This window comes from Podarcis melisellensis, assembly GCF_964234715.1.
Source record: "Podarcis melisellensis genome assembly, chromosome: 10".
NCBI lineage: Eukaryota > Metazoa > Chordata > Lepidosauria > Squamata > Lacertidae > Podarcis > Podarcis melisellensis.
The window spans coordinates 67780422-67799806 of record NC_138542.1 but is presented as its reverse complement, the minus strand read 5'-3'; the positions used below and the strand labels follow the sequence as shown (position 1 = coordinate 67799806).

At 46.8% G+C, this 19385-nt stretch overlaps 1 protein-coding gene across 1 annotated transcript; it reads right to left on the bottom strand.

Annotated features, from left to right (window-relative positions):
- Positions 1–69: 69 nt before the first annotated feature.
- Positions 70–12555, bottom strand: LOC309378561 (TRPM8 channel-associated factor homolog; the record flags this gene model as incomplete). The annotated part of the gene is made up of 8 exons (XM_081926832.1): positions 70–668; positions 1850–2187; positions 3231–3464; positions 4721–4934; positions 7114–7208; positions 7638–8623; positions 10227–10853; positions 11939–12555. 8 exons carry the CDS (start codon positions 12553–12555, stop codon positions 423–425), a joined length of 3357 nt encoding a protein of 1118 aa, XP_081782958.1. The 3' UTR covers positions 70–422.
- Positions 12556–19385: the final 6830 nt, after the last annotated feature.

Sequence of the window (19385 nt, the reverse complement as noted above, 5' to 3'; positions counted from 1 at the left end):
CACCACCAATGCACTATTATTGTGTCATAGAATTGTGGAATTGGAAGGGACCCTTCCAAAAGTCCAAACCCCCTGCAATGCATAAAACTCAACACGCAAGTCCCCCATCCAATTTGAAACCACACCAGACCCTGCTTAGCTTTGCTGAACGTGCTGCACCACAGCTGCGGGATACACCAGCGGTAAAATACCAGTCTGGAGAGGCCCATAAATCAGGCTCCTTCGGGTACAGCACTAAATGGCAACTCAGCAAGAGGTGCTTATATTTTTTAAGGCAGCAGCAAATAAACTGTTCCGTATGATCAGTAGCTGGCAAGCGAATCACTACAAAGGAATTTATGTCGCGAGGGGTCAATTTTGTGCAAGCTCACTGTGATTAGTCAGTCTCAACCTCTGTTCGCTTCACTTGTGCTTCCTCAGGACTATTCGTACTCCTTCATTGGATCCCCTGCCCAGGGACCAAAGGATCTGGCCAGCTCCTGAATGAGCTCATCCGTAATCGGCCACCCCCAGGCTTTAAAGAAAGGGCCGAGGTCCTTCTTCACTTCTGTAGAGAAGCGTATTGCCCACTGATTCATCTTGAAGGTGTTGTCATTTGAGATGGAGGTTATCTTTTGGTACTCTGCAAAGATGCGGATGTAGGGGTCCCAGCCAAAGGCCTCCTGCAACTGAAGAAATACCTTCATCAAACCTTTTATTGGCATCACATACAACACCCAAAACAATCAATACAGAATTACCACTGGGGAAGTGGTGAAGAAATATATATGTATATATATATATATATATATATTTGCTTTCGTAGATTTTCACGGGTACAGGAATGCAGGTTTTGGTGTCCTCGGGTGTCTTCCCGTGTAAAAGTTGGGGTGTCTAGGCGACGTTTCGACGAGGTCTCACTCGTCATCTTCAGGCTGGTGCTTTCGGCTTCTTGTTACTGGAACAGAGCAGGATCTCAGTGTTTGAGTTCCTATAAATACTGTTGAGGGGGTGTGGTGTATAGCCTCCAATGTTCTGGGCAGAGAGGAAGTTCCCAGGCTAGTGTGCCTTTTCTTCTTTTGTTCCTTAATTACTTGAGGGATATCTTGAGTGATTTCTTGAGTGATATCCTGAGTACCACTTAGGTGGGTACTCAGGATATCACTCAAGAAATCACTCACTAGCCTGGGAACTTCCTCTCTGCCCAGAACATTGGAGGCTATACACCACACCCCCTCAACAGTATTTATAGGAACTCAAACACTGAGATCCTGCTCTGTTCCAGTAACAAGAAGCCGAAAGCACCAGCCTGAAGATGACGAGTGAGACCTCGTCGAAACGTCGCCTAGACACCCCAACTTTTACACGGGAAGACACCCGAGGACACCAAAACCTGCATATATATATATATATATATATATATATATATATATATATATGCCCCCTATGCTACTGCAAAGGCATAGCTCTTTAAAAGAAACCATCTGCATGCATTCATGTAGCCTGCAGTGGGTAGCAAAATCCCCACACACTTCTATTTTAATTTAGCTTCCAGTGTGACCACTCAGGACTCATCCTGACTTTGTTTCTATGCACAGGTCAACACTTTAAGACTCTCCCCCCCCAAAAAAAAACCCCCAGTTTTTTACCACTGCAAATAACACTACTGCTCCTTCCCGCCGGAGTGGTACCTAATTATCTACTTGCACTGGTGTGCTTTCGAACTGCTAGGTTGACAGGAGCAGGGACCGAGCAACGGGAGCTCACCCCGTCGCGGGGATTCAAACTGCCGACCTTCTGATCAGCAAGTCCTAGGCTCTGTGGTTTAACCCACAGCGCCACCCGAGTCCCAGGGCAGCCACTTATTTACCTGTAAGTAGGGTTCCAGCGCAGTCCACGCCGTGAAGTCCTTCAGTTGAGCTCCACCTTGAATATAGTCCTTCACCCTCTTCTTCCTCACATTGGGGTCAAGATCCGGGTGGGCTTTCTCTCTTGGGATGTCCAGCACAGTTTCATTGACGTAGATGGACCAGAGATAGCAGGTGGCATCTGTGGTATGGGGTGGGAAATCCCACCCACTCCTCTGCTGGTTGTGACCCAGCTCCCGGAGAGCATCCCAGGCCCCTTCAGTGTACATTTGCCTATCGGTGATCTTCACTGACACGGTCGCATCAGACATGATCGGATAGCCGGCATGCATCCCACCTGCTGTGAGATTTGGGGGCAAGGGAGGCTCATAAGACAGATTCGTTCTTCCACACAGAAACGGAATAAATTCATTGTGGAGAAATCACATTCGTGCACCCCAAAGACTTTAAAATAGATTGTATCACCGTGGTTTATGTATGCATTGTATTTTAATATATTTATATTCCACCTTTAAAAGGGGACTCGTAAAGGAACAGTAAGGTACAACAGAACCAGAAAAGTTTCTCTACTTTGAAAATAACTGCAAAAATATCAACGGTTTTTATTTTATCTTTAGGCAGTATCTCTGCAGTTTCAGGATACGGAGTTCACAAATGGGACTTATTAGCAACCCCTGAAATAAGATGGTAAGATCTTGTTCTCTACTGAAAATAAAGGGGTAAGCTTTGTGCTCGAGTACTATGCAGGTGGCACTGGGGGTTAAACCACAGAGCCTAGGGCTTGCCGATCAGAAGGTCGACGGTTCGAATCCCCGCGACGGGGTGAGCTCCTGTTGCTCAGTCCCAGCTCCTGCCAACCTAGCAGTTCGAAAGCACGTCAAAGTCAAGTAGATAAATAGGTACTGCTCCGGCGGGAGGGTAAACGGTGTTTCCGTGCGCTGCTCTGGTTCGCCAGAAGCTGCTTAGTCATGCTGGCCACATGACCTGGAAGCTGTACGCCGGCTCCCTCGGCCAGTAAAGCAAGATGAGCGCCGCAACCCCAGAGTTGGTCACGACTGGAATGGTCAGGGGTCCCTTTAGCTTTGCCTTACTACTGCTATGCAGGTTTTCAAATAATTTAACCATTTTTCCTTCATTCCCCCCCCCCAAAAAAAAGGGAATTGTCTATGGGTGATATCTAGCTGTGTTTTCCCCAAAGCACAGATTCCAAAGATTCATTGTGGAAGCCATGCTGGTGAAAGCCAGTGTAAGTCTGCAGCTCAGATACATCTCTGAGGACATTTTTACAGAACTCACTGCTTATTTAAAGACAGGAAGGTTGTGGAAATCTCAGTATTTTACTGTTTGCATCCATGCATATATGAACAGGTTTGTACTTACCACCAGAGATTTGGACATCTTCCACTATTCTTTCTGGTCTGGGGAAAATGGGAGGGATGGCTGCTAACTTGGCCACTGCTTTCATAATCTCGCCCCAGATGATGAGCACGTCCTTTAGATTGTCCATTGCACGGACATCTTGTGAGGGCACCGTGAAGATGATATTCTCCGTTTCTAACTCGGCCCAAGGAGCAGGGAAGTGGCGGATGTCATTCCAAGCAGATGGGCTTGTCTCACCTAAATGCAACATTTTCAAAAAGTGGTAATGCTGATTAACTCCATATCCCTGTGCAGAACAGGACAACAACAACATAGGATGGAGAGGTTTTTGCCTGCGCATCCACCCCGAGAAGAGTGCCCTGGCAACAATCTTGTGGATGATGAGCCTCAGACGGTCTGATGGTGCATTCAGAGTAAAGGCAAATTGATCGGGCAACTTTGCCCTTGCTCTGAATGGGCTTCATTTTGCATTTACGCATTTCAGGTGCTGTGTAGCATAAAGGTCCCCAGTAAGGCAGCTTTCCCCCACAAAATGGCATGAAAGCAGCTGTTGATTGGGATGCAAATGGAAGTGGGCAAGGGAGTCTTACCAAATAAGTTCATTTCCAGGTAAGTGTGTTTATTTCACACCAAAACTGCCGGCTTGCGAAAACCTGGCTCTAGAATTTGCATTAAAAGGAGCAAATGGAACAGTCAGATATATAGAGCACTAGCAGATGCTGCGCTACCATTTACCCAGGGAGGAAGTGTTGTTCATTAACTCTTAAGTGTACAAGGACAGGTTTTTCTTCCTATAATGGGCACCGGGAAGCATGGCGAGAATGGGCAACATCAAGCTGTGTGTTTTTGCCGGGCTTAGAGAGAACATAACGATGTGGTTGGGTTCCCACACATCTTAATTCAAACAGATTTCTGACCACACGACATACCGTATTTTTCGCTCTATAGGACACACCCGACCATAGGATGCACCTTGTTTTAGAGGGGGAGAACAAGGAAATAAATTATCCCCCTCTCTGCTCAGCACCCCTTCAGCGAAGCAGCAGGAGAAACGGAGCCACTTCCATTTCTCCTCCCGCTTCGCTGAAGGGGCGCTGCGCAGCTCTCCCTCTCTGCTGAAGCTGGGAGATTCTTGCTCTCCCGGCTTCAGCAAAAGGAACCTGAAGCCTTTGGAGTGCAGCGTGAGTTCCCGCTGTGCTCCAGAGGCTACGCGTTGCTTTCGCTGAAGCCTGGAGAGCGAGAGGGGTCGGTGCGCACCGACCCCTCTCGCTTTCCAGGCTTCAGCAAAAGCAATGCGTAGCCTCCGGAGCGTGGAGGGAGCGCTCCCTCTGTGCTTCGGAGGCTTCGCGTTGCTATCGCTGAAGCCAAGGAGCCTGCATTCGCTCCATTGGACGCACACACGTTTCCCCTTAATTTTTGGAGGGGAAAAGTGCATCCTATAGGGCGAAAAATACGGTATGCCCCCTGCCTCTTTCAAAGGTAAGCCGCCTTACCAAGCTTAAAATAGGGAGCCAGTGAAGCCCCTTCGACAGTGACTGATATGGCGCCCAGTGAAGACTTCTTTGGCAGCACGATGTATAAGAGGCCGCCCCACAAGCTGGAGACTTCCATTCTTTCGCTCTTCACTTCAAACCTCCTCATCACTACCGGAGGACGCCGAAACTCCTCGGCGTTGCTCAGGTCATCGGAACCACAGTCAATCTGGACCTGGAGAAAAGGATGATGGATTCAGCAACCAGGTGGTGCAAAACGTTAAGCCTCGAGGGCAGTTGTTTGCTATTGGCTGAACTTTTGAAGGCCCCATTTCTCTCCCGCTCTTTAGCTCAGGGGCTCGGCGTGATACGATTCAGTTATCATCGCCCTGCATCTTCACCACAACCCTGTGAGGTAGGATAAGGGCCTAGATGTGAGAGTGGGCCCGTCCAAGTGAAGAAGCGGAGCCTGGTAAGTTGGGGGGCAGAGACTGGCATCTTGGAAGGTGTAGCTAGCCCAGGCATAGGCAAACTCGGCCCTCCAGATGTTTTGAGACTACAGTTCCCATCATCCCTGACCACTGGTCCTGTTAGCTAGGGATGATGGGAGTTGTAGTCCCAAAACATCTGGAGTTCCGAGTTTGTCTATGCCTGGTGCAGCCTGATGGTCAAATGGACTGCCCATCAGTCAAGAGACGGGGGCTTGGTTCTGTGAAGCTTGGCTCCCATAGAAATTCACCTGTTCTTACAAACCACCCGATGCTGTCCTTTTTCTTGTTGTCATGATTACTATTTTTATTACCACTATTTTTTTACAGTTGTACCTTAGTTTTTGAATTTAATCTATTCCAGGAGTCCGTTCGACTACCGTAACAGTTTGAAAACCAAGGTGCGGCTTCCGATTGGCTGCAGGAGCTTCCTGCAGCCAATCAGAAGCCGCTCTGGACAATTGGCTTCCGAAAATCGTTCAAAAGCCAGAAGAATGACTTCTGGTTTTCGATCGTTCGGGAGCAAAAACGTTTGAGTTCAAAGGCGTTCGGCTTCCAAGGTTCCACTGTATTACCAATGACAGAAATAGGCTTCTAAGCCATTTACAAAATATAAAAACATATGAAACATATTGTCAGGGAACTGCCATCGGAAAGAGAGATGGTGCAGAGGCTCCAGCAGACTCGGAGAGATTCTGCAGCGGAGGAGGGAACCAGCAGGGGGAGAGCAGAAGCTCCGGCAGAAGGGGAGTCGGAGGAGGGAGGGCTCTGGGATACTTCTAGTGAGAATAGTGCAGAGGTAACAAGACCCCCGTTGGCAACTCCCACCCTTCGCCGGAAGCTGTCACGCAGAGAGTCACGAAGGCGCATGTCCGTGAAACAACTTTTATGTTGGCGTAAATTTCGTAGACGCCCACTGTCAGATTCTACCAGCGACTAACGGAGTCACGCCTTGGGAGGCTCCGTTAGTGCCTCGGTTTGGTTGACCAGCCAAACACCAGAGGGATCAAGCTTTTACGCACAAGCAGCTCATTATCCCATCACACATGAAACAATGAAATAAAAAAACCATAATTAAAACACACAATGGAACAATCCCATGGAAATAACACAGTGTGCAGTAAAATCAATAAATCAAATTCCGATAGTGTTGAAATAACAGGGTTCTATTCAGCTAACTTTTAAGTAGCCCCAGGGTGTGTTTTTTTCAACTGGAACGCGCTAGAGCTCAGTCTCTGCACTTCTCAAGTGGGTACTATTGCCATTATAAGAGAACAAGGGAGGTGTTCATGGTGAGTTCTGGCACCTCTTTTTTCTGGAAAAGTAGCCCTGATTAGAACCATTGGAAGTAATGGGCCTAAGTTAGTCACGATCATTGATTTCGGTGGATCTATCCTGAGTAATAAAAGTTGGCTGGAAAACAAATACAGTGGTACCTCAGGTTAAGAACTTAATTTGTTCCGGAGGTCCGTTCTTAGCCTGAAACTGTTCTTAACCTGAGGTACCACTTTAGCTAATGGGGCCTCCAACTGTCGTTGCGCTGCCGTCGCGCAATTTATGTTCTCATCCTGAAGCAAATTTCTTAACCTGAGGTACTAATTCTGGGTTAGTGGAGTCTGTAACCTGAAGTGTATGTAACCAGAGGTACCACTGTATTCCTCCTAGGGAGGAGGGAAAGGGTCAAGTCTCTCCCCAGGGGAGCGTTTCCAAATAGCTTTTGCTGAGTATTCTGATAGGGAAATCTACCGGGAGGGAGAAGGGTTACCAAGAAAACTGCACAAAGGGAAATGTTCAGCCACCCCCATTCCTCCCAGCAGCCCGGTCCCGATCCACTTGACAGAGATTTAAAGAGATGGAGGAGCTACAACCCAGTTGCCCCTCAAAGCTGTAGTCACAGCCCTGACTCTGAGGTTTAAAGAGCATCACCTGCAGTTGAGCACTGATGGCGTTGGGCGGAAAGAGCAAAATGACGGTCTTTGCCGGAGGAACATAAAGGCCGGTGCTTCTCCAAGCTTCATCTCCTGCAACGCCAAACCAGGACATAATAATAATAATAATAATAATAATAATAATAATAATAATAATAATTTTTATTTATACCCCACCCTCCCCAGCCAAGGCTGGGCTCAGGGTGGCTAACAAGCAATAATAAAAACAAGTTGAATGAATACAACTTAAAAACAAGATTAAAATACAACAATTAAAATATTGAAACATTAAAATATTAAAATGCAGCCTCATTACAGGAGGAGAAAGGGGGGAAAAGAAAGAGGGGGAGGGAATCAAATTGGCTCCAAGCCAAAGGCCAAGCGGAACAACTCTGTCTTACAGGCCCTGCGGAAAGAAAGACATGGAGGTGAATCATAGGCTGCACAGTTTATTTTTATGTTTTAATGGCTTGCTGGTTTAATTAAGCAATGAACTGCTCCAAAGCCAACAGTATCTCTTACCATCATTTGTTCCATTGATCTGAATGACTTGTGATGGCGCTGCAGGATACTTGGGAAGGTTTGGGCTCAGGCTGGGCACTAGGTTTTGGAAATCTGGAAGATTGTTGTAGAGCGAAAACGCCATTTGAATCAAAATGGCTTCATCTGTGCAGCTTTTGATTGGTTTGCTTGCACTGACCTCGGGGATCCCTCTCAGTTTGATCAGCTCCAGCATTTCCTCACGGACCGAGGAGAGAGGTGGAGAGTTGGTAGCTGGGATGCTCAGGAATGTAGCACAGTCTTGTCCCAGCTTCTTGAGCCATGACGAATATGGAGGCTGCAGGTCTTGCTTGTTCCAAATGTGTTCCTTGAATTGGAAGAGCGCTTCCCGGAAGCGATAGCTCGAAGCAAGAACACTGGCCGGTCTCGCCGGGTAGCTTTCGCTAGGTATGACCCCAGTGATCCCAATTCCAAATTTCTTCAGTATCTTGTTTCCTGGATACTGTGCAATGGCATGGGTCCCAGGATGCTTGTCTTCCCAAAACCAAGCTTCTCCACCAATCAGGAGACCACCTCCTTCAGTGACAAATTCATGGATTCTTTCTTTCTCTATGTCACTGTAAGTTGTGCAACAGTACACGCTTAAGCCAGGCTTAAGATCGGTTAGCTCACAAGGGATCCCAGCCTGATTTAGCATGGAGTAAAGTTCCTTCAATTGGTCTCCGACGCCAACTTTCCCTCCCTTTCTATCAGTAACCCAGTCGATGGCATTGAGGAGGAAAGTTTTCATGGATGGTCTGTTGAGCATTCCTTCGTGGGAGAAGACCACAACACGTCCCCTGCCGTAGTAGGCAGCTCCAACAAAGGACTGGAAAGAATCAGTTATGCCCACTGGAAATGCCAGATTCCCATGGATAATCAGGCTAGAAGGTCTCATGTCCTTTAAGTCAAAGTTGGTCACACCATTCAGAAGAATCTTCAAGTCACCCTCAACATCTACCATGGGCCTGTTTACAAAAGAATGTAATCATCCTTAATTATAGGATATAACTTTCCATGTGATTGGTGGAATTATCCTCCCCCAACTTCATGCCCTTCAGATGTTTCAGGCACTATTTACCATCAATCCTACTCAGCCTACCCAATGACCAGGGATGATGGATCTTCAACAGCTTGGGGCCCAAAAAGTATACATGCCCCCAACATTTTGGGAGAGGAAATCGGGACACACACCCCACACCATCCTGCCACCTTTGTAGAGCAGCTGTGGCCTGGACAAGGTAACTGTTACGTGTTGTAGCTGGTTGACTGACCGAACTCAAAGTGTTAAGTTGTGGGTGAACATATCAGACGACACAGCGATTCTTCAAACAGCTCTTGCTTATTCACAGGCCAGAACAGAACTGAACTGAAGGGTTCAGTCAAGCCTGCTAATATAGAGCTCCACTACAACGCAACAGTAACCACTTTCTGTAACTATCCAATCACTGAACGTCACTTTCAATCCCTTATTTGCATATGTGGGCCTGAGTGAAAACTACCTACAGTATCCCCCTGCTAACCCAGGGTGAAAACTTCAGTACATAACACTAAGAGTACTAATTAACGGTTCCTCATCATCCAGGAAAAAAAGTGACAAGTGGGATGGCACAGGGTTCTGTCCTGGGCTTCTTATTGTTCAATGTCATATAAACAACTTGGATGAAGGAATTGAGGGGTTGCTTGTCCAATTTGAAGATGACACCAAACTGGGAGGGGGAGCTAATGCTGTAGAAGATAGAATTGGGATTCAAGATGATCTTAACAGATTGGAGAACAGAATGAATTTCAGTAACCACAAATGTCACTTTCTACTCTGTGTCAGAGACCGTGCTGAGGAGGGCTGCACTGAGGAGGAATGGTGGGAGCCACCCCCTCCCCCGATCCTGAATCTTCCCAGGAGCAGGAAGACAGTATAGATTTAGAACAGTGGTTTGCAGAGGGGCACAGTTCAGAAAGCAGAAGCTGGGAAATACTGGATGGGGAACAGCTAGAAGAAGAAACAGTGGGACAGAGAGAGATAACAGATTCACAGTCTCTGTACAGCATTCACCCCCGTCTCCAAAGTCACAGAGAGCTCAGAAAGTGTCAGAACAGAAACACAGAGATTGCGAATTCAGATTACAATACATAGGAGTGCCGTAGATTGATGGGGCGGAGGGGGAGAGAATGACCCTTAATTCGGAGTACCGCCATTTCTAGGATATGTGTTATTTGTTCTTTAGCCGTGATTATTAAAAATTCTAACTGGTAAGACTTCCTTTCATTTGATCTTTTTATCTATTGCCACAGGGGAGGAAGCTGATTCCACAAAGCCTGACACTGTATACTAATAGCAACATCTTGAATTCAGCTCGGTTGCAGATCAGCAACTAGTGGAGATCTCTGAGCACGTGCCAATAAGGCCTCACTCCTGTAAGCAATCATGCTGTAGTATTCTGCACTAACAGGATTCTGGATCCAGAGAACCCCCATGTAGAGCACATTGCAGTAGTCCATATCTATTACTTCATTACCACAATATTTCTAGACAATTCCATGATTGAAATAAGCAATAAACAGTGTACTTACTGGGTGATCAAAGGAACCTTTGGCATTTTCTCAGATACGGCGAAGGTCCCTTTCTCTACCGTGTTGGCAGTGAAGTACACCCCAGAAACGCCGGTCACCAGGTTGCCAGGAAAACGACACAGCACGTTCTCCTTGCCAAGGTGCTGAGACCAGTCCCAGGCCTGGCCTCCAATGAGCAGTCCCCCTCCTCTCTTTACGAACTTCACGAGGTCATCTACTTGCAAGTCGTTGTACGCAAAGATGCAGTAGACCCCAAGAGCGTCATCAAACCTTGCGACGGACTGCACTTCGACACCGCTACCGGCAAGCAGCCCAGAGAGGGCAGCCACGCTTTGATGGACGCCGATCTGCGCTGTCGGGGACGGCTTGAGCCACTCCAGGCAGTTCTTAATGAACGGCAGGAACTGTGGCATTTGCAGCAGGGCTTCGTGAGCCGTCGCCACAACCCGGCCTTCCCCATACTGAGATGCGGCTATCAGCACCTGCCCGCCGGTACTTACAAGCACCGGGAAGGCTTGGTCTCCCGTGAGAAGCAACTCGCAAGGATCGAAGTTTCCCTGGACCTCAAAAGACTTATTGCCTTTCACCAGCAATGCGTAAGAGGACTCTTGGAATGACGTTGTATTCCTGCACCAGAAAGAAACGATTCGCTTAAAATGGGACCGCCTCTCCTGGTATGCCCCGCAGAGGACCTTAAAGTCCACAAATGGCAACACTTTGGAGGTCCCAAGTCACAAGATGGTGAGATTGGTCTCAACTAGGGCCAGGGCCTTTTCAGTACTGGCCCTGACTTGGTGGAATGCTCTGTCACAAGAGACTAGGGCCCTGCGGGACTTGACATCTTTCCGCAGGGCCTGCAAGACAGAGCTGTTCCGCCTGGCCTTTGGTTTGGACTCAGTCTGACCCTTATGTTTCCTCCCCTTATGGTTTTGATCTATGGGCTACTTTTAAAATGAGGCTGCATTTTAAATTGCATTTTAACCTGTATTTTAAATTGCCTCCCCCCCCCCGTATTATGTTTTTACTGTAATTTTACTGGTGTCACCCAAACTGAGGGGGACTGGGAGAGGAGTTTGCTCAAAACTAATCTCATGACTGATCTGTACTGCCCCTGGTTGGGTTCCCTTGTTGGTCATCCTAAATTGTGACAGAACATTGGTGGGAGTTGGGCAGTAAATTCAGAACTAGGTAATCATCACCGACAACATCATCATTTAAATTTGTATACTGCCCTATACTCACAGGTCTCAGGACAGTTACAACATAAAATGGCCATAAAGGTAAAGAGACCCCTGACCATTAGGTCCAGTCGTGGATGACTCTGGGGTTGCGGTGCTCATCTCGCTTTACTGGTCAAGGGAGGTGGCATGCAGCTTCCGGGTCATGTGACCAGAATGACTGAGCCGCTTCTGGCGAACCAGAGCAGTGCACGGAAACGCCGTTTACCTTCCCGCCGGAGCGGTACCTATTTATCTACTTGCACTTTTGGGCGTGCTTTCGAACTGCTAGGTTGGCAGGAGCTCACCCCATCGTGGGGATTCGAACCGCCGACCTTCTGATCGGCAAGTCCTAGGCTCTGTGGTTTAACCCACAGCGCCACCCGTGTCCCTAAAATGACTATATAAAACAAAGTACATAATAAAAACAAAAGCAACCCAATAAACGCCTCCCCCTTCCATGAAAAATAAACAACAACGAAGAGGTATACTCACTCTGGGTTTGGGGGAACCTCTGGTATATTCTGGGACACAGGAAAGATCCCATTCTCCCCCATATTGGCGGTGAAGTACACTCCGGCTATTCCTATCACCCGGTTGCCAGGAAAAAGAGCCAGGGCCTTCTTGTACCCATGGTCATATGCCCAATACCAGGCCTGCCCTCCTATGAGCAGCCCCCCGCCATTCTTCACAAATTCCACCAGCTGATGGGCTTGGCTGCTATCATAGGCACTGGTGCAATAGGCCCCGAAGGTGTCAGCAAGGGCCGCATCCGATTTCACTTTGACATCATGACTGAGAAGCAACTCAGAGAGGGCCTTCATGCTATTGTGGACGCCTACTTCTGCTGTCGGGGACGGCTTGACCCACTCCAGGCTGTTTTTGATGAACGGCAGGAACTGGGGCAGTTGCAGCATGGCTTCGTGCGCCGTCACCACGATCCGGCCTGCCCCGTACCGGGTTGCGGCTATTAGCACATGCCCCTTCGTACTCACAAGCACCGGGAAAGCTTCGTCTCCTGTGAGCAGGAGCGCGCAAGGGTTGAAATCTCCGGTGACGTTAAAAGGCTCAAGACCTTTCACCAGAGATGCGTAAGAATCTTTGGGCTCCATCTGCGACAGTTGGAACGGTGGTCTACCGATGGAACTGGAAGAGAGAGAAATACCCGCCGCCACAAACAAATCGTATTAATTTGCCACGTACCATTTGCCGCATTCATCCGTACAGTCCAACCTTGGTTGTCGAACGTAATCCATTCCGGAAGACCGTTCAACTTCCGAAACATTTGACAACTGAGGCGCAGCTTCCGATTGGCTGCAAGAGCTTCTTGCACTCAAGCAGAAGCCCCGTCAGATGTTCGAGTTCTGAGGAACGTTTGACAATCAAGAGCATTTACTTCTGGAGTTTTGGTGTTCGGGAACCGAAATGTTCAAAAATTGAGCCGTTCAAAAACCGAGGTTTGATTGTATCCCCACCCCACCCCCTGGCACCTGCCTAAAGGCTGCAAGGTATTTAATCTTATCAAACTTCAGATCTTTGGCAGAAACTCATAGCAAATGATACCCATTTTTGTCTAGCAAGTTGGAGTTGACAATGGGCTCAGGACACCCTTATTATGCATTAAATGAGATGCCTCTGAAGTTTATCAGAGCAGCAAATGAATTTACCGTAGTTTTCACTCCCTAACACGCATTTTTTTCCTCCTAGAAAGTAAGGGGAAATGTCTGTGCGTGTTACGAAGCGAATGTTTAATGCTTCCCTCCTCCGTGGTTTCCAGAGGGAGAGAGGGAAGGAGAGAGGGACAGAGTGCCTGCTTCTTTAAAGGAGCAAAGCGGGAGAGGAGAGGAGCCTTCTCCCCTTATACCCCTCTTCTGCATTATTAACAGCATCCTTCTCCACCCACCCCACGTGTTCCTTGTCCCTTGAGTGCTTTTCCTTCCCTCCCCACTTAAAACGTGGTTACAAAGCACAGATCCACATGGATCCTCAGGATTTTTGCACTGGGTCACCCCAAATTCACCATCAGATCACATAGCATGTCCATGGCTACAGCCTGCACCAAAAAAATCACGCACCCACTGTTGCCTGGGGCCGCAGTGGTGCAAAAACGTGGTTACAAAGCATGGATCCTCATGGATCCTCAGGATTTTTGCATTGGGCTACCCCAAACTCACCGTCAGATCACATGTCTGTGGCCACAGCATGAACCACAAAAATCATACATCCACTGTTTCGTTTAGAATATTTTTTTTTTCTTGTTTTCCTCCTCTAAAAACTACATGCGTGTTGACTTCCGGAGGCGGCGCGAACGGTAATGGCTGCCCGCTCCTGACAGGGAGAGGGAAGCTCCGTTGAAACGGGTCGCCCGCTGCTCAGGATATTGGGCATAACATTATGTTTGAGGACTGGGAAAGGTTGTGGACCACTGGGCTGAACTTCACCGCATGTAATGCTCTGAAGGAAAATGTAATGAAAATGATATATAGATGGTACATGACCCCAGTGAAATTGGCTAAAATATACCATTCGTCTGATAATAAATGTTGGAAATGTAAGGAAAATGAAGGAACATTCTTTCACCTCTGGTGGACCTGTCCTAAAGTGAAGGCCTTCTGGGAAATGATATATAATGAGTTAAAAAAGGTGTTTAAGTATACCTTCACCAAGAAACCAGAGGCCTTCCTTCTGGGCATGGTCGGCCAGAATGTGTTAAAGAAGGACAGAACATTTTTTATGTATGCTACAACGGCGGCAAGGATACTCATTGCTAAGAACTGGAAAACTCAAGATCTACCCACACTGGAAGAATGGCAGATGCAGCTGATGGACTATATGCAACTAGCCGAGATGACTGGCAGAATCCGTGACCTGGGAGAGGAAAGGGTTGAAGAAGACTGGAAGAAATTCAAGATTTATTTACAAAAGTACTGTAATTTGGCTGAATGCTAATAAGGATGTCAGAGTAGAAACAACTGTCTACCATCAAATTATATTTTATATTTGAGTTTAACCTAAATTATTGGATTTAAGATTATAAGCAAAATGATAATTTGCTTGGAAAAATTTTCTTTTTAATGATGCAAGTGGAAGCAGGAGGCGTGAGGGAGTCCATAGTAGAATGAAAAGATGTTATAAAATTTATTTTGTTTGTTAAATATGTATTTGTATGAAAAAAACTTTAATAAAAAATTATATATATAAAAATAAAATAAATAAAAACTACATGCGTGTTATGGTCGGGTGTGTTATCGAGCGAAAAATACGGTAAACGATTCCAGATTTTTTTTCAAAGTAATCCTTGATCAGAAAGTTAACATCACAAAGTGGGTTATTTGGATTGAAACAAAGGTTGTTTTTTTAAAAAAACACAAAAAACTTATTTTTAAAATGGATTTGCTTTCTCTCTTGGTCTACACAAACACACACCTGGGGAAGAGGACCCAGTTTTTTTGCCATTGGCAGGGAAGAAGTGGGTCAGGGAAGATCTACATAAGCAACAAGGGTTTGCAGAGGAGAAGAAATACAGTTGTACGTACCTTGGATCCTGAAAGCCTTGTGAGTTGAACATTTTGGCTCCTGAATGCCGCAAACCAGTTTGCAAATGTTCTTTGGAACCCGAACGTCTGACGAGCTTCTGTGGCTTCCTATTGGCTGCAGGAGCTTCCTGCAGCCAATTGGAAGCCCTGCCTTGGTTTCCGAATGTTTTGGAAGTCGAACGGACTTCCGGAACAGATTCCGTTTGACTTCCAAGGTACCAATGTACTAACATTGGCACCTGCTGCAGCGGATGGAAACTGCCGCCTGAGGTGTTCACCTCATTTCACATTATGGGTTGTCTAGCCGGCCCTGCTGTTGGGGATAGATGAATCAAACTGGGTCCTTGCCATTTCTCCTCCCAAGTTCAGTATTCCATATTTCTGTTATTACATGCAGTTTTACTTACGTCGCAGAATCACAGAAGTGTGAATTTCATAAGATAGCTGCTTTTCAGTTTGTGCATTGATTTGGAGAGGGCAAATTATACAACCCCCCTTCAAGTCCCAAGCATACAAAATTTCTACTCCATCCCTACCCATCATATTTCGGACAATGACCACAATCTTATGACATACCCATTGTGAAATATTAAGGGTTGTTGGTGTTTAGCTTCACGCGTAAGGATCAGGATTGGCAGGTCAGTTAAAAAACTTTACAGTTGAAAGATGAAAGAATTAATGCCTTACCGTATTCAAAAGAGCTTCTGCCAAACTAATTACAGGCCCTCAAAAGAATCCTTGGAAATTATACCAGATCATAACACTCTCCACTTATATGCCATTTGCATGAGGGGCGGGGAAAAGCAGATTCTTCAGAATTGTTTCGAAACGTTGGGTGGCTTTTGCAAGAATCCAAAATTGAAAACTGAATGAACTCAGAGCTGAGATTCCTGCATTGCAGGGGGCTGGACTAGAATGATCCTTGGGAATCTCTTCCAACTCTACAATTCTATGATTCTATGATCAGCGAATGTCTCCTTACAACAAGGCAGGGTTCCAACACGACTCAAGGAGGCAGTTGCAAGACCTCTATTGACAAACTTCTCCCTGAACCCCACCATATTGTATCATTACAGCTCCATTTCCAACATCCTGTTCCTGGGCAAGGTACTGGGGAGTGTGACGTGTTCCCCACCTCCAGGTGGGTTATCCAGACCCATCTCAATCTGTTTTCAGGCCAGTTTATGGGGTAGAGGCAGCTTTGGATGCCTTAGTGAATGACTTCTGCTGTGAATTGGAAAGTGGGAATGTGTCCCATCTGACTTACTTTGCTCACCTATTCTCCCCTTATTATTTTGCTTATAATTATATTTTAACATCCATTCGTTATTTTTCTATAAGCATATATTTCTATAAACTTAAACTTGCTTAAAACTACGTAGAGAAAACAGTCCCTTGTACCCCAAAGTGCTACATTGGATGGGGCAGGTAAAAGCCAAATATGGGGGGCTATCCCACCTGTCCATTTCTCCGTCTCTCTTTTCCCCCACCCTGTGAAATTTTGCTATTATATACTCTGTAATGTTTATATTTATGCTATCTTTCTCTTTCCATGATGTCTATTCCCCCCCTTTTTCAAAAAAGATGCATACCCATTGAATCAAAACGAAATATTTCAATAAAGAAATCCATCGTTGGGTCACCTTGAGGAAACCGCTCAGGCATCAAAGTTAGGGAATAAATAAGCATACATCATCTGGCGGAGTGCATTATGATTACTGCATCATGCAGAAAAATCATTACGCGGTCCTCCAAATTGCAAAATCCCTGGATTATTGGCATATTTGTTACAATTCCTGTCCTGTTTATGATAGTGAGTTGATTCTTCGGAAATGTTTTGGATTATTGGAAGGGTTTCACAAGAACCTGAAATTTTTCACTCAGTGAACTGGTATTTTGCCTAAGTGACCACAGAAAAGAGGCCTCTCCTCTCTCTCATAGTTGCAAGTAGTCAACATACAAAGTGCAAATTCATTCGAGTTTAATCTTTCACTTCCTTTTTTCCGTGTTTCTTGAGGTCACTTAGGCAAACAGACCAGTTCACTCGGTGAGGAATTTCAGGTTATTGTGAAACCATCCCAACAATTCAAAACATTTCTGAAGAATCAACTCGCCTGTTATCATTAACAGCAATCATAACCAACATGCCATAAACTATTGGGTTTCTTAATCCATGGAGTTCCAAAACATGGCAGACCATATGATTTTTCTATGTGGTGCAGCGATCATAATGCACTGTGCTGGATGCTTTTTAACTCCTTAGCTTTGAAACCTGAGAGCTTTTTTGCAAGGCACCCTTGTAAAATGTGCACTTAAGGACAGCAATGACACAATACTGCTTGAAGTAAATCTCTTTATTTCAGGAGACTGATACAGGGCCGTCTTAAGCATATCCGGTGCAAAGATCCCTCTGGCGCCACCCCCCCCCCCGCAACTTCAAAACAAGGGAGGGGGCGGTGGAAAATGTCCTCTGCCTCCCCCACTGCCCTGATCCCTGGCATGGTGGCGGCGATCAAGCAGGAAAATGTGCTGGCAGACATGCTATCCAGCGTCTGGGTTCCTGAGAAGGCAGCCCAGGAAGGCTGTGCACCACCTTCCGCCAGGAAGCAGGAAGAGGACAACGACCAGGAGCAGGGCTGTCTTCAGCAGATGCAGAAGCTTGGGAGGGAAGCTGCATGCCCGCCAGCCATATAGTTGGCAGGGCGCAGCTGGCAAGCATGCAGGGAAAGGGGAGACTGTTGGCACAGCCGCGCAGCTCCCCCAGTCGCTAGGGTGCCCCCGAGAGCCCAGCGCCCTGGTGCAACGAACCACTAAGACCAATGGGAAAGACGACTCTGGACTCATATACCTTTCTTATGTATCCCCAAAAGTATTTGTTTGGATAACATACCTATTTTTCGCCCTATAGAACGCACTTTCCCCCCTCCAAAAATGAAGAGGAAATGTGTGTGCGTCCTATGGAGCGAATGCAGGCTCCTTGGCTTCAGCAATGGCAATGCGAAGCCTCCGAAGGGCAGAGAGCACCCTCCACGCTCCGGAGGCTTCACATTGCAGGAGTTCCCGCTGCGCTCCGAAGGCTTGTGGATAGCCGCCTGAAGCCTAGAGAGTGAGAGGGGTCGGTGCACACCGATCACTCTTGCTCTCCAGGCTTCGCTTCGCTGGAGAGGCGCTGCACAGTTTTCCCTCTCTGCGCAGCACCCCTTCAGCCAAGCCGGAGGAGAAATGGAAGGGGCTGTATCTCCTGCCGCTTCGCTGAAGGGGCGCTGAGCAGAGAGGGGGAGAATTCCCCCCGTTCTTCCCCTCCTATGGTCCGGTGCGTCCTATAGAGTGAAAAATACGGTATTCCTGTTGGGATGTGTCCAAGGGAACAGGGGCAATTTGCAGGCCCCCAGCTGGCTCCAGCCCACCGGCCTGCAGCCAGGCAATCTTCAGTCCTTGACACAGCATCAAACAGCAACTCACAGCTTCAGAAGCCTTCAGAAACTTGAGCACGCTCTAATCAGCAGAGTGAATAACACGCGACAGAAGTGGCAGATAGAGGCTGTGTAAAGCGTATTTACAGGCATTTTATTCAGCATCAGGATGAAGGGAAAACATGTTTTCTCCCCTTCGTGTCCAAGCAAACAGCATAAGCAAAAGCTATACACAAACGAAGTTCCCAGCAAACTGTGCTGGAGTGTAAACAGGCATGTGACATACAACAGTCATGCCTGTTCCTTTTAAGGTGGAACGGAATATCCTAACAATTCCTCTCCACCCCACTTCCCATATGTTTGTGTTAACAAATTTTAAAAATAATGAAAATTATTCGAAATGTAAAAAAGAAAAAGCAGAAGAAACCTCCCCCACTAATGCACTATTCTGTGTCAAGAGCACGTTGCAGAATATACCTGTGATAAAAACAGAGGTCCGGAGGGCTCCATAATCTTAAGCGAAACCAGGCCACTTCAGGCACAGCAACACAGAAAGAGATGCTTATTTTTTAAAGTCAGCAGCCAAATCATCTACCTCAAATCATCTGTAGCTGGCAAATGAATCACTACTAAGGGAATAGGAAGCACAATCTCTGTCATTTTTCGCTTCTGCTTCCTGAGGAAGATGCATACTTCTTCATTGGACCCCCTGTCCATGGGGGGGAAGATGTGGCCAGCTCCTGAGCGAGATTATCCTCAATCGGCCACCCCCAGGCTTTAAAGAAAGGGCCCAGATTCTTCTTCACTTCCGCAGAGAAGCGCTCTGCCCACAGGTTCATCTTGCAGGTGTTGCCATTTCATTTGCTCGGCATCGTTTGGTACTCGACGAAGATGTGGATGTAAGGCTCCCAGCCAAAGGCCCCCTGCAACTGAAGAAATAAAAATTATTCAGCCCATTTCCTAAGGAATTTAAAACAATTTGTGGGTCGCCTG